General features: G+C 45.7%; 1 protein-coding gene and 1 pseudogene across 7 annotated transcripts in view; both read left to right on the forward strand.

The window, feature by feature from the left end:
• Positions 1-103: 103 nt before the first annotated feature.
• LOC139053097 (uncharacterized) overlaps positions 104-15,121 on the forward strand; it is a 29,820-nt gene continuing 14,802 nt past the window's right edge. For 2 of the 7 annotated variants that reach the window (XM_070530254.1, XM_070530255.1), the window contains exons 1-2: positions 104-3,811; positions 13,660-13,764. In XM_070530254.1, the coding sequence (XP_070386355.1) occupies positions 3,789-3,811; positions 13,660-13,764 (128 nt within the window). In that variant the 5' untranslated portion in view covers positions 104-3,788. Of the gene's footprint in view, positions 3,812-13,659; positions 13,765-13,902; positions 14,013-15,121 lie in introns of all 7 variants that reach the window. The other 5 variants (XR_011510216.1, XM_070530250.1, XM_070530251.1 and 2 more) reach the window with 5 other exon arrangements.
• LOC139053096 (uncharacterized) lies at positions 6,158-8,629 on the forward strand (annotated as a pseudogene).

Raw genomic sequence — 15,121 nt, forward strand, 5'->3', positions numbered from 1 at the left:
TCACGTGACCTGATCCTAGGTGCCTAGGGACAGCAGCGTTTAGGGATTTTTCAGAAGGCACGATGCTGGTGCCGAGCGACGCCGTGGCGTGTTCGTGCTCGGCGTGATCGCTCTCTGCACCGCGCGTTGTTCAACATTGCTCATGTGATTGTGCGTGCGTTGCTTATGTGTTGGTTGTAACTTGTTGTAGGTTCTGTGTTACTTGGCGGAAAGCCGTGAGTAGTGGCGGTGCGGCAGCGTGGCTTTGGCCTCGGTGAGCTCTGGCAGTACAGAATCTGCGTTGTGTAACCCGTGCTTTCTTGAGAACCCGGCGGTGGTGACAATTGAAATATCGAAGTGGCCTAGTGCCTCGGCAGCGAAGTTCTGCGAACCGCTATGTAGCGTCGCCGTGTCCGACTTTGCTTGACGGACATCGAGGGATGTGCTGCTCGCTGCAAGTCATGTAAATGGGAATGCGTGGACCGCCCACTGTTCAGCGCTGAATGTGTGTTTGGTGTGCTGTGCTTGAAACGAGTGGTGCAATCGTGCAGCTGGGGTGGCGGAGGAGCAGAGTGGCTTAGGGGCTCCGTTTGCGCGTTCACAGACATGTGCTCCCGTCTTGGTCTCATTAGCGGCTGTCGCCGGATTGTGGTGTGCCCCTTGCTTAGTATGAAGTTTACGATGCTAACACACAGCTTGTTCACGTTTTTCCGTGCTTTATGTCATTTGCATGACGGCCGAGTTGAAAACGAGTTGAACGAGGCTGTGTTCTTTGCGTTTGTATGTTGTAAATTACTTTCTGTTGTGGAAGTTCTGGGAGTGCAATTCCTCTCCTGAAATAGCTGATGCGGCATTGGCGTGTGTCTTGCATTAACCTTTACACTGAGTGCTATGTAGCATTTAACTTTTGTTAATGTTTTTGGCTTTCAATGCTTGCTAGGTAGAGTGGCTTCTTTCTTGAATGCAAGCTTTCTCATTCCCATATTGAATTCCTAGTCTCATTCAGGATTGCTATTCTTGCTCGACAGCCTGTATTTTTGTGCAAGCTACATTGAAGTGATTGATTGCAGAATCTGGTTTCGGCGCTGTCCGACTTGGTACTTGTCACCGTGTTACGTTTCTCATATGTGGGAGCCTGGTCAGTTGCATTGGGAAACAGTCTCTCGAGGCAAGCACCTGCTCTTACAGTCCGCACAGTGACATAGACTGCGAATTTACACGCACCGTGGTTGGCGCTCCCCGTTCCGTCCTTTCCTGCTGCTGCCGTGTGCAAATTTTGCTTGTGGCCTTCCTCGGCCACTATCATGGCCGAGGAAGACTTAATGACCTTAATATGTGCAATACCTCTCTATGATAGATGAGACACCACTGCAAGAGGTGCAACAAAATTTCTCAATGATTGGAAGCGTTCTTTGAGCACACCTTGTACCATGAAGCGTCATCAAGAGGTGTAGAATGCAATGTTCCTGGCTGTGCAGCTGCATTCAAAAATTACAACACAATGCGAAGCCATATCACAAGGTGTCATTCTCGACTGCCACCTTGTGGCCCAATCAACTTTCAAGCTTCAACCAAGCCATGCTCTGTTGAGGGCTGTGGGAAAAAATGGGCAGTAAAACAGCTTTAATGCGGCACCTTTAAGGAACACCTGATAGGGAGCGTGAGGACTGCTGTTTGTTGCCCAATTGATGGATGCTGTAGCAAACTGAGGACATGGACTTCGCTGAAAAACCATCTTTCTGTATACCACAGGGAAAAAAGCAACGAGGCAGACGCAGCAAACATGCCTGAAAAGGAATGTGAAACGACCCCTTGTTGTAGCACCAACTTTGATGGGCAGACCAAGTTTCCTGCAGAGTTCAGACTGGAGACTGAACTGCCTTCTGATATTTTAGATTCTGAGTCCAGTTTTTCCAGCCGTGACTCCTGTCTTGAAAGCCTAGCAATGTTTACCCTAAAGCTTGAGTCAAAGTACCTGATTCCCAGCTCAGCTGTTCAGGATGTAGTTGAAGACATGAAGAGTCTGCACAGCATTTCACAAGAGCAGCTGAAGTGTGAATTGAAGACTCGGTTAATGCTTTCAAATTCTCCCGAAGAAGTAGATAGGGCACTAGAACTTTCCTTCAAGAACAGCAGCCTATCCACAGCATTGTCCTCTGATGGTGCTCTCCGCTCAAGCTACATGAGGAACCTGTATTATACCAAGAAGCTTTATCACAACAGGTCAGTCGAAATACCTCTGGGGTTAGACTCTCGCAATGACATGCGGCATTACACTTATGTGCCAGTCAAAGAGACTCTTCGTTCCTTGCTGTCTCACCCTGACATAATGTTGAGGCTATCCTTCATCGTGGAGACAAACAAAAACAGGGTGTATCGTGAGTTCACAGATGGCTGTGCTTTTCAGAATCGTATGACTTCAAATGAAAATGTTGTTCACATAATTCTGTACCAGGATGCATTTGAAATTAACCCCCTTGGATCTGCTCGTGGATCAAAATGCTGGCTGTCTACCTAACGCTTGGAAGCCTACCGTGCTTCTTAAGGACTGTTGTTGATTCCCACCAGTTAGTCTTACTGTACCGTGAAGCAGATTTCAAGAACGTTGGTTGCAGCAAGGTCTTTGAACGACTGATTATTGACTTGCAAGACTTTGAAGAGGGCATCATGGTTGATGGCCGTCATTACATAGGGTTGTTGCTTTTATATACGGTGACAACCTAGGAAGCCATTGCATTGGTGGCTTTGTTGAGAACTTCAGCAGAGCCTCATACATCTGTTGGTTCTGCGTTACAACAATGCAAGACTTCAAAGATGACAAGCCAGCAGAGCTCAGAACTGTTTCATCCTACACTGAGGCCGCCACTCACGCAAAAAGAAATGAAGCTGACTTTATGGAGCATGACTCTCCCTTCAACAAGATCTCCACGTTTCATGTTTGCCTTCCCGATCTTCCACCATGTCTTGGGCACGACCTGTTTTGAAGGCGTTGTTGACTATGACCTTGCATTAATGATCAAGCACTTTGTGAAGACATTGAATTGGTTTTCCTACCGCCACCTTAATACTACTATAGAGTCAAAATTTAAGTACAATCCGTGGCACCAGAAAAACAAGCCAGCACCAGTGAATTTGAAGTGCACAAGGCTTGGAGGTCAGGCAATGCAAAATTGAACACTTCTGTTACTTTTTCCAATAATGGTTGGCAACAAGGTGCAGGATGCATGCAATAAAATGTGGTGTCTCCTCTTGACCCTCCGGAAAATTGTTGCACTTGTAACGGCCACTGCTATTTCTGATGATCAGTTGTCATATTTGAGCCTTCTGATCAGTGATTATCTTTACCATAGAAGAAGGTTGCTTCTTACAGTTTCACTCCGCCCAAAGCACCATTATTTGTCTCGTTACCCTGAGCTAACTAGGCAGTTTGGACCACTTGTGTAGGTGTGGTCCCTTCGATTTGAAAGCAAACACAGCTACTTCAAGCATTGCAACAGAGCATCTGGCAACCTCATTAACGTCACATAATCACTACCGCAGAAGCACCAGCTGTTCCAGTCCTATTTGCTAAAGGATGGCCTTTATGGTATGGTCCCTCTGTACAGTTCAGTGACCTAAGTCCTGCCTCGCAGATTGCCACTTGGGACAGAAGTTCGCACAGCACCATCCAAAGCAGCATGAAATGCGACCTTCAAGCACCTTCAAGAAGTGTGGCACACTTTACAAGCCAGGCTGTTACCTCACGCTTGGTGGGGACCAGTACAACCTCAACTTTGACAAGGTGCTGCACATAGTCGTCGAACGTGGCCATGAAGGAGCTCCATTATTTCTTGTGAGGAAAACTGCATCTACCTTTCTTCCAGATTTTAGGCTGTACGAGTTGATATAGATGGATGGGGAACTACTTCTCTTGCCTTCCACAAACCTGAAGGACATTCATGCAACTCCAGAGTTGCCTTGTCATAAGGCTTCAGACCTCACATTTGTATGAGGATTATCAAGGTATGAGATAATTGTGTAAAAAAGCATAGGTAGCAGTCTTTATCAAACTTTCCTCCAGATTTGTTTAAATGGCTCTAGGAATTGCAGGTTGAATGCAAAAACCATAGCACCTGCTGTTTCTTCAGTCGCTCAGGAAGTAACTTTTCACACGGTCTCTATATACGTAAAACATTAATGTCAAATTAAAATTTAATAATTACAAATATAAGGAAAGCAGCAACTGGGGCAAGACTGTGTCAAGGTATTGTATGACACAGACATTATCTTATCAGGCACATTAACAGCAAGCTCCAGATTAAGGAGGAAGCAATTTATTCGGGAATGGTAATAGAAATCATGGGTGAGCTTCGTTAACATCATGAAAAATATGAACGTGATTGTAAACTAAAGACCGCTCTACAAGCAATGTAAAGGAAAAGGATTGATGCAACCTTAAAAGCAAAAAGATTATGCTCTGGACCAGGAAACAAAGTAGAGTAAACAATACTCTAGTTGAAGTGAAACGGTAGGAATGGACTTGGTTGAGAAGGTAATGTGATGCCAGACAGCTGGCAGACCATCAGATTATGAGTGTGTCTTCCGAAGGAAGGGAAACAAAGTCTGAAGATTAGGTAGAAAGATGAGATTAGAAAATTTGCAAGAATGGCCACACACAGTGCGGAATAGGGCAGGAGGGAGTGGAATAGGATAGGTTGTCGTCCTGCAGTGAACTCAGACAGGCTGATGATGATGACAGTACACTGGGGGGGTGGCAGGACACTTGAACATTTCCTCTGGATCTGCATCTGGTGAAGATGGTGAACATAATGGACATGGGTGGCATTGCATGTCAGAATGTTTTTAGTATGAACATTTGTGATGTTGCAGAAGACTAAAAATACAGTAAAAATGTTGTACTATTGCACTAGGTTGCACTCTGGCAAATGGCACAGTGGTTGCAACACAAAAGTCAAGAGGGAAACCCTGTGTTGAACCTCTCTTCCACCCTTCTATAGGTTTCCCTAATAATTATGTTCTGCTACCAAATTATGAGCTGGAAGGCAATTGAGAGCGTGGCGTGAAAATGCAATGCTGCCTCTTGGTGATAGCAAGTCCTGGGGATCTCGAGAGTTTTGGGCCTTACTCGACAGATGTATGTTAAGAAATTAATCCATAGAGATAATATGAAAACGGGATTGAGCTGTCAAACTTGATATTTTAAGCCGTAGATATATACAAGAAATTAACAAGAATATAACTGTTTGTAGGACATTGGTCTGAACAATTAACAGGGTGCGCACAGGTCCTTGAAAACCCTTGAATTTGAATATTTGGTTTTCAAGGCCCTTGAAAATCCTGGACTTCTTGCTGCTCCTTCAAAATCCTTGAATTCCTAGCGTAGTACATGCAAATGACTATTAATAAAAAAAAACGCAGTTAAAATATTTGTATTTTCAGTACCGTGTTTCAGTATGTGCATTTCAGGCGTAAAAAATCAGTGTGTGCTAATATAGCCAATATTGCGCGACGGTTATCCACACTGGAGCCACTCGGCTCTGAAGCCAACTGAGCCGATTCAATCCAGTCTGATTTTGGCGCTTTGTTATGGTGGTTGACGGCATTGCATTCTGCCGTCGCTTCTGCACCCGACTTGTTGCGGCTGAAACATCTGAATACAAAGCAAATGCCTGGGAAAAACAAATTGCAAGGCGCGTGGCTTCACAACGAGGCTTACAAAGACTGGATTGCACTAGATACGACGAGTGACCACCGTGCAAGATGCAGGCCTTGCGGAAAGACCTTCGATATCACCAACATGGGCGAGTCGGCGTTAAAGAGCCATATGAAGAGTGCTAAGCATGCTGGTGTCATGGAGATTGCAGCAAACAGTTCGGTGCGAAGGTACTTAGTTCCAAGTACGGGGAAACAGTCAGCTGTCCCACCTCCTTCGCAATCGGGAAATCTAGACGATGCTTGCAAGGCACACGAGCTGGTGACGAACGCGGAGATTCTGTGGACTTTGAAAGTTGTCACATCGCATTTCTCCTATCGGTCGTCGTCGGAAGCAGGCCAGCTATTCCAGCGTATGTTCCCGGACAGTGGCGTGGCCAAAGCATTTTCTTGCGGACAGAAAAAATGTGCCTATGTGACGTGCCATGGTCTGAGGCCCTTATTTTTATCTGCTCTGCAACGGGATATGAAAGATTGCGATTACTACGTGGTACAATTCAACGAGTCCACAAACGACTATCTCCAGCGGGAACAATTGGATGTTCACATCCGGTTTTGGAATTCGTCTCACAAGGTGGCAACGAGGTACTATACCTCGGTGTTTATGGGGCAATCGACATCCGAAGACATCCAAGGAGCGCTGCTGACTGCGCTCGAGCCTTTCCCTCTTGAGATTTCAATGGATGGTCCCAATGTTAACCTGAAGTTACTCAAGAATTTCCAAGAGCACCTGCATCAAGCATACCAAGTTCAATGTCTGGACATTGGGACTTGTGGCCTCCACACCATGCACAACGCCTACAGGGCGGGTGTTACAGCAAGTAAGTGGGGACTTGACTGTCTGCTCTCCAGTCTGAGCGCGCTTTTCCATGGTTCTCCTGCAAGAAGGGAGGACTTCTCAGCAGTTACCGGTCAGGATACTTTTCCCCTGAACTTTGTTGCCCACCGGTGGTTGGAGAATGTGCCTGTGATAGAGAGAGCCTTGCTCTTGTGGTGTGACATTAAGAAGTTTATTGCAGCTGCAAGGAAGAAGTAAGTAAACCCCCCAAAGTGTGGATCATTTCACAACTTGTGCGAGTTAGCCAGTGATGACCTACTGCTAGCAAAGCTTCAATTTGCACTGGGTGTGGCCATGACCCTCAAGCCATTCCTCACTGAGTACCAAACGGATCAGCCCATGGTGTTCTTTCTTGCAAGGGACTTGGAAACTGTGGTCAGGAAGCTACTGACAAAGTTTCTGAAGTGCTCGGTCTTGTCTTCAGCAAAAGGAGCCACTGGTCTGCTGATGGTGGACATTGAAAGCACCGAGAACCACACTCCACTTGAAAAGGTGGATGTAGGCCATGCCACTGAACAGACTGTCAGGAAAACTACAGCAAGCCAAAAGGACGTGTTCCAATTCCGCATGGAATGCAAATGCTTCTTGATCAGTGTGACAAAGAAGGTGCTTGAGAGAAGTCCACTGAGATTCCCAATCGTGAGGAGTTTGTCCTCTCTGGACCCACGACAAATGTGAACTAAACCAGATGAGTGCCTGGCCGGCTTCAGAAGAGTGTTGGATGCCCTCATTACAGCGGGCAGAATGTCTGAGCACCAAAGAGACACTGTACTAGGGGAGTACACCGAGTTGCTGCAGGAAGAGATGCATAACCTGCGAATGTTTGAGAAGAACGTAAACAGGTTGGACGAGTTCTTGACTGAGCTGATGAAGTTTAATTCATCATGTGGGGAACTGTGGAAGGTTGTCAAACTTTTGCTCATGCTCAGCCACGAACAGGCCACTGTGGACCGAGGGTTTAGCGTGAACCGCCAGGTTGCTGTAGAAAACCTGAAGGACCTGTCGTACATTTCGCAACGTATTGTGTGCGATGCTGTGGACAAGGCAGGGGGTGTCCTTAACGTCCCTATTACAAAAGAGCTGAGGACTGCTGCATCAGCTGCCCGGCAGCAGTACGCTGCATATCTGGAAGCAGAAAAAAAGAAGCAATGTGATCATGTAAGGGAATCAAAGAGGCGCTGCATTGACGAAGAGATTGACGCAATGAAAAAAAAAAGAAAAAGAAACTCGAGGCAACAATAACTGACCTCCAGGCTTCAGCGGATACTTATGCCGAAAAGGCAGAAGCAGCAAATGATTTGAAGTATGTGGTCAGATCAAATAGTCTGAGGAAGGCTGCACGAAGCAAGACTGAGGAACTGTGTAGCCTCACCCAGAAGATTCAGGAAAAGCGGCAGGAGCTCCCCTGAAGTTGCCACTAGCACTTTTGCAGAATGGATTGCTGTTCTACATTGGTGCAATGCACTGCAGTGTGTTTTTCAAGACGGAACATATATTATGTTGGTTTAGTGCAGTACAAGCTGTTCCTCGAAATGTTTTTTTTTTTTTCGACTTCAATAATATTATGTTGGTTTAGTGCAGTACAAGCTGTTCCTAGAAATGTTTTTTTTTTTCGAATTTGTTCAGTAATATTATCTTGGTTTAGTGCAATATAAGCTGTTCCTTTAAGTGCTTTTTTTTCGACTTTGTTCAGTAAAATTTGTACCTGATATTGAAAACCGCTGCATGTAGCATTGTGTTGAGTCCTTGAAAATACTCCCACTGAGCCTTGAAATTCCTTGAATATCCTTGAATTTCCGCTTTTGAGTCTGTACGAACCCTGATTAAGCACCACTAAAGGCTCCCACATATAAAGCCCTCAAATCCATTTGCCCCCTTTTCCTCACTACAGAGAAACTTTCAACCCTGGATACAGCAGTTATGTCGTGTAAACTAGATGTAGTTTGCCTGCAAGGTTTGAAGGTGGTCTTCGTCTCAATCCCGTCTACATAGAATAGTGACAAGCCAAGCCTGATGTTTCAAGCCAATAAAGACCATGTTTAGTCCGTTAACATTTCGTGTGTAGCCAGTAGGGCTGAGCATCAATTGATTAAAAATGTTGGATATTAGCCAGCCACTAATCAACAAAATGGTCCGTCTTGTTGATGTGCACTAAACCTAAAAAAGCTTATTCCATATTTATGCTTTGCATTAGATAGTTGTTTTTGCCCTTACAGACATGCACCATGCATTTCACACAATTACATAATAGGAGTTCAGTTGCAGTAGCAGATTTTGCTAGTATTTTCCTTCTATAAGAAGCTTCATATGCCAGAGCACATTTGAGTTGCACCAGAAACGTTGGCAATGCGTTGAAATTCCTCGAATGTACAGTCTCGTTCACTCTTAGGGTGAACACGGTTCACCGTGGCCGCGCTCCGTGGGGTGCCAGTGCGTCCGGCGTGGCGGCGCATCGAAGCGAAGTGGCGCAGGCGCACACGGACCCGGGGGAGGTGCTTCGCGTCATCTGCTACAGTGGTGGAGCACACTGCCTCTTGCTTTGCTGTAAAGTACACTTCGCTAGACCCAGGTGACTGAGTGCCCGAGGCAGCATTGCGGGAAGGCGCACTTCACTAGCTGGAGCATTTTCCAGCTGTTTCAGTCTACAGCTTGTGAACAGCCTGCTAAATCAATATACAGAAACAGAAACAAGCTGCTCACCGCATAAATCACTTAGCATGTTTTTTATAAGTGATGAGGGTAAAAATACAGTCATTTTTCCGCTCTCTTTATTAGGCTGGGGCGTAGAGGCGACGCTTCATAGTCGTGTCAGGGACGCCACCCAGCCTGAGGCTGTTCTTAATTTCTCGAACGGTGGAGGTCGGGTTCGCAGCAGCCACCGCAACAATGGTCACTCTTTGCCGGGCTTTACGGGGAGCATCCGCAATTCTTCCATCCTTCTTGTAAGCCTGGACGATTCTATTTACAGCTTTCAGTGGCCTTTTGGTCATCTCCGATATAACGCGTTGAGAAGTTTTGTAGGCACATATCTACATTGCGTCGTCTTTCTTTTTCCAGTACCCGCGACATGGCTAGTTTCCTAAGTGCACCGGGGAAATGAAATTATCCTGCACTGTTACAGCGTTTTTATTGAAGTGCCATGGCAACCAGCAACCGAACAAAATGCAATTCATCATGCAAGTCGACGGAAATGCGTTTAACGGGAACACCTCTGGTGCCTTTCGGTTTGGCGAGTCATCCCAGAATCTTTAACTCCTGAGCGGCCAGTCACTCAGTTGAGTAGTCGTTGGCTGCACCGCATCATCATATTAGGCTAGGATGGGGTAGTATGACCTAAGCAAAGAAAAAAACACCAACAAAAAAACAAGGGCGGGGGGTGGGGGGAGGGCTCGGCGGTTGATCGGGCTGACGCCCATGGTCAGTTAAAAAGTAGACTGGCCCGACCACAGCAATCCGGCTTGGGCCTGGCTTAGCTTTTACAAATGGCGAGTCTGTTTGCCGACCACCGGCATGCTTTGTGCAGAGGACACGACACCAGGCCGGCCTGATGACCGCCAGTTTAAATATCGTGGCCGCGTTCGTCCAACACACGGACCGGCCACTTCCCTACGACGGCAACAGCATCGCTTGTCTGCGGCAAGGGTTCCTGTGCCGTACTCATATTTGGGTTTTACCGACTCAGCCCAGCCCACCCCCACCTACCCCCTAAAAAAAAAAAAAAAAAGAGAGAAATGAATTGCTCCTAATCTCCAAGTTTATCCGATGCCCACCTCTATGGCGTAACGCATGGGCCTTGTGTCGCTCCGGGACGTATACCGCACAATCAACAAATTATTATAGGCTGGTGAGAACATGCATATGGCACATTCCGAGGAAGTTCTGAAATGAAATAGAAGCGAATAACGACTTAATTACCCGGCAAGACGTAATTTAAGCTAGAAAGCAGACATGTAGATTATAGATTTTCCACTCCAATTACCTATTCGAAACGGACGGAAACAGCATTCGCATGCAGCGTCCATTGACTCCAAGGAGAAAAAACAAGCAACTAAAAAAACGGCGCCACATGTTTTACTTCACCTAACCAACGTAACCAAATAATTGACCGACAATTCCTCTAAATGAGAATGCGACTTCTCGCATCAGTGACAACAATGAATTTAGTTTTTTAATAGGATGTAGAAAGAGGAAAAGGGGGATTAAAATTGCCGCCAAATCAGTTGCTGTGCCGGGGAGAGCACTTTCCTACATCGCGTAAAGTGCTCCATGCTCTCCTACCAGTGACATTAACGCGTCAATAAGAGTGTGCGAAGCAGCAGATATGACTTCTTAGTTGCTGTCGAAGTAATAGTATTGCCCTCCTTAATGGTAAAATCTATGGCAAACATGATGATGCGTGATTGAACAATCGCTCTCTAACTTTTTGCGAAATTTATAGCGGGTTTTGGTCGTTTTCTTAAGTCGAGCAAATTCGTCCTAGCATCAAGACATGCGCGACACGGAGCGCTAGGCTCATCACATGATGACTCCAACCAAGAAGAGCGTGTCTAATAGATTTCTCGGTATGCACTACACCAAGTGCTGTGAGAGTAAAATAAAAGGACCCCAGCCTAATGAAGAGCGCGAAAAAATGACTGTATTTTTACCCTCATCACTTATAAAAAACATGCTAAGTGATTTATGCGGTGAGAAGCTTGTTTCTGTTTCTGTATATTGATTTAGCAGGCTGTTCACAAGCTGTAGACTGAAACAGCTGGAAAATGCTCCAGCTAGTGAAGTGCGCCTTTCCGCAATGCTGCCTCGGGCACTCAGTCACCTGGGTCTAGCGAAGTGTACTTTACAGCAAAACAAGAGGCAGTGCGCTCCACCACTGTAGCAGACGACGCGAAGCACCTCCCCCCGGGTCCGTGTGCGCCTGCGCCGCTTTGCTTCGATGCGCCGCCGCGCCGGACGCACTGGCGCCCCGCGGAGCGCAGCCACGGTGAGCCGCGTTCACCCTAAGAGTGGACGAGACTGTACATCTGTTTGGGCACTGGCTCTATGTATGAAAGAGTGAGATTGTGCTTAATACCCTGCAAAGTGTTGTATCATCACCACTGTGGTTTGAAATCAAGCACATCCGGACAAGTTTTCTGCCTTCTCACTTTCAGCGGGTTACATATGTATAGCTGCACTTGAAATCCTGCTGTGACGAAAAGGTGGTGGTTTCAACACAGAAATTAAACTTGCATGTATAAAGAATTACATGTATAATTTTAAGAGGACATGCTTGACTCGTTAAGCACGGGTGACTCGCACCGATTAACCTGATTCAAATCTAATAGTGAATAAAGCGTTAGCCAATAATATGATAGGGTATCAATAAATCACCTAGCCCACGTAGTCAGCAGGCCCAAGCAGGCTTCTCTTTGCAATGCAGAATTATTCCGGGGCTGTTACTTTTCTAATTTCCTAATTCCTTGACGACATATCTTTTGGGGGAAGACAAGCTCCCAATGATATCGGTAGAATGAAATAAGCCATCCTGGTTTGTCAAACAAGTGTGTAGCTTGAATTAGGGCATAACTTTTCATTGCGAAGGTAAAATACATATGTTGCTGATTGGTTACAAGCATGAACCCCGGTTTTCAACCAACAAGGACGCAGCACCACCATTGCTCATGTAGAGTACCGACAAGGGGCTAACAATATTACATGTGTGCAATCCTTTCGACATTATTGCCTTAACCATTGTGTAACAGGAACACTAGGGAGAGCATCTGCTTGCTGCCATGCCAAAGTGACATACACTGCAAAATTTCAATTCAATTGAGTTTGAAACTTCCTGCTGCGCTGACTTCATATTGAGCTGGCTGATTGAAAATTCGACACCCAAGTGATGTCATTTAACAAAATGAAAATCAGTGCACACTTATTGCAGCTATAGGAATTGGAGTAGTATGCCTACTAAGCAAAAGAGCTTTTACAGCGAAGCTATATATGGTTAGGCAAAACCAAAATCTGTTTGTCCGATGGGCGCAGAAACTGTCATCAGCAATAGCTCGAGCGCCGTTGTCTTCTTCCACAGCTGGCACAACTCAGTGCAACTGCACGAATACACTCGTGCCAATTCTTGCGCGTTCGTCATCGTCTTCTTCCGCTGCTGGCTCCTTTGTGCAAAAAACTATCAGCATCAGCAGTGGCTCAAGCATTGTATTGTTCCACAGCTGGCGTCGTTGCCTCCCATCATTCCAGAGTAGAATTTCACTTCTGTTGTCGTAATGGGGAGGCCGCGTTTATGGGGGTATGGGAATATGAGCCATTCTTTGTCTTACGTGACCTACAGATTTAACAACAGAGGTGATACACTAATGTGTGTGCGTACCCATCGTCACGATGACCACCAATCAGGACAATAAATATGTTCATACTTTGGTAAAAATTGTGTCACCTCTGTGTCGTGCGCTAAACAGCTTCGCTGGTCACCCACCTTTACAGAGCGGAGTGGTTCATGATATTTTTTTTCTTGAGCGGTGGATTAACAGTAAGCCCACTTGTGTTTTTGGCGATGCAGCAGTAATTGTGCAGCTTAATTCAGGGGCAAGAAGCAAGGCATTCAAGTGGGCTGCTGCAATTTCACAGTGCAATTAGTTGAATCTTCGTGCTCTGGCTTGGATAAGCAGCACTGTAATTTTGTTGTAATCCAATAGAATCCATGTTACATGAAGAGTTGTGCAGGGTATGGATTAGCATCAATCTATAGTACTAGGTGGCAATCTGAAGGGGTGAGCTGAAGGTACTAAATGATGCCAAGTTTGGGATGGCCTGACATGGCTGCTGCTCATCTTTAGAAGCATTGAATGTCATATGTGGCCGCTCCTAAGAAATGTGCCTTGTGTTAGTGTTAGTTTTTGTTACATTTATTTATACTTTAGTGTTTGGTATACAAAGTGCAGACTACAAACGCGAATGATTTCATTTGAGCTCTCAGGGCTGTGCGATTGGTGTTTTTTGTGCAGGATAAGGAGGTTCATGTGCTCGCCCCTTCGTAGATTTCTGAATGTAGCTAGAACTCACCTGTGGCAAAGCCTGAAAATTGTGTGCATTTCATTTCTGTGTACAAGGTAATAAATACTCTATGCTGCTTGCAGGTCTATCTACTTGATGGAACAGAGGTTGATGAAGAGGCTTTCAGCTGCTTGGCTGAATCCGTTGAGAGTGGCACCCATACGTTCACTGTGTGCAATGGATTTCAGGCAAGTCTATTCAAACATCACTACTTTTACTGAAAGGACGCACATGCTAATTTCATGCACACTTTGTATGCTAGATGTTATGCTGATGTTGTGGTGCTATTGTGGTCTAAGTTGAAAGCCATGGTTCATGCTTTTCAGGCGACGATGAAGTCAGGTCATCGAGCAGCAGAGACCTGGCACTTTCGTTTCTAAGGTAGAGCTATCTTGGAAAAACCTTAGCCAGGATGTGCCGGTTGCCTTAGAGAAAGGTGCGTATCTTCGGCCACCAGAAAAACAGGAAGTAGTGAGAATGATAGCAGCTGCATGCCGAAAAGTAAAGGACCGACCTTCTGCGAAAGAAATCGAGAACATTGCAAACTATGCTGTCGGCAAATTCCCACATTCACTTGGTGACCCTAACTCCAGCTCAAACTCAGTTTCCTCGGTGGGCCTAGCCTACAAGATTGAAACAAGAATTGAAAACACCCGCAGAGGCTGTAAGCGTCTCGCATAGGCACCCTCTGGTAGCACAAAGACAAAAAAAAACAAACCTTGAATTCTTCGTATGGCTGCATTGATTGGCAGCCTGCTACTGTCACATTAATGCCTTGTGAGCTAGAATCATCAAAGAAAGTCTTGGCTGGGCAAGCACCGAACGCACCATGTGAAGAGGACATCCCCCTCCAGAGGAAGGCAATGGGACAATGCTACCCTTTGATCAAAGCCTTTACACATTCTTCAGAGCCAGTGCACTCAGCCAATGAAATTAAGGAGATGTGGCCATTACTGTTTAAGAAGGAACATCTTCTCGACCATTTCCAAAGGTACTATATGTTTCATTGAGCTACTAGGGGACTTTTATTCACATTGTGTAACTGTAGCGGTATAAGCAGCAGAAAAGAGAAACTGCAATGGTTGCTTAAGTTGAACAAAAGTAAATAGAAAAATTGAGGAAGTTCGCAGTGAGTGATTTCACCATTCTTCTCTGATTGGTCCAGTCTGAGCTTGAGAATACACAATTCTTGCGAGTTCCATGTGAGTTCTAGGAGCAAAGTGGAAGTGACGAGCTGAGTGAGCAAAGTAGGTAGAAACATGTCACCATCGGTTCCAGCAGAAGTGCAATTGCCTTTCAGCCTCTCTTCTTGTGTTTGCTTCACACTAGCAGTACCTATAGTGACCTTTGTGGTTTCAAGCCAGGGTATTTTGAAGTAGTGCAGAGGCATTCTGTCAAGGCTGTTTGTGGGGCAGTGACTGGCCATAACTGCTGTAAAATAGCTCTGCAGTAGACTTCAGCAATGTCGACTACGATAGTACTCTTACTGTCCATATCTTGTTGTGAACAGCATTTGAAGCAACTGCATCTGAAGCTGGGGCGAGC

This window comes from Dermacentor albipictus, unplaced genomic scaffold (assembly GCF_038994185.2).
Source record: "Dermacentor albipictus isolate Rhodes 1998 colony unplaced genomic scaffold, USDA_Dalb.pri_finalv2 scaffold_68, whole genome shotgun sequence".
Taxonomy (NCBI): Eukaryota; Metazoa; Arthropoda; class Arachnida; order Ixodida; family Ixodidae; genus Dermacentor; species Dermacentor albipictus.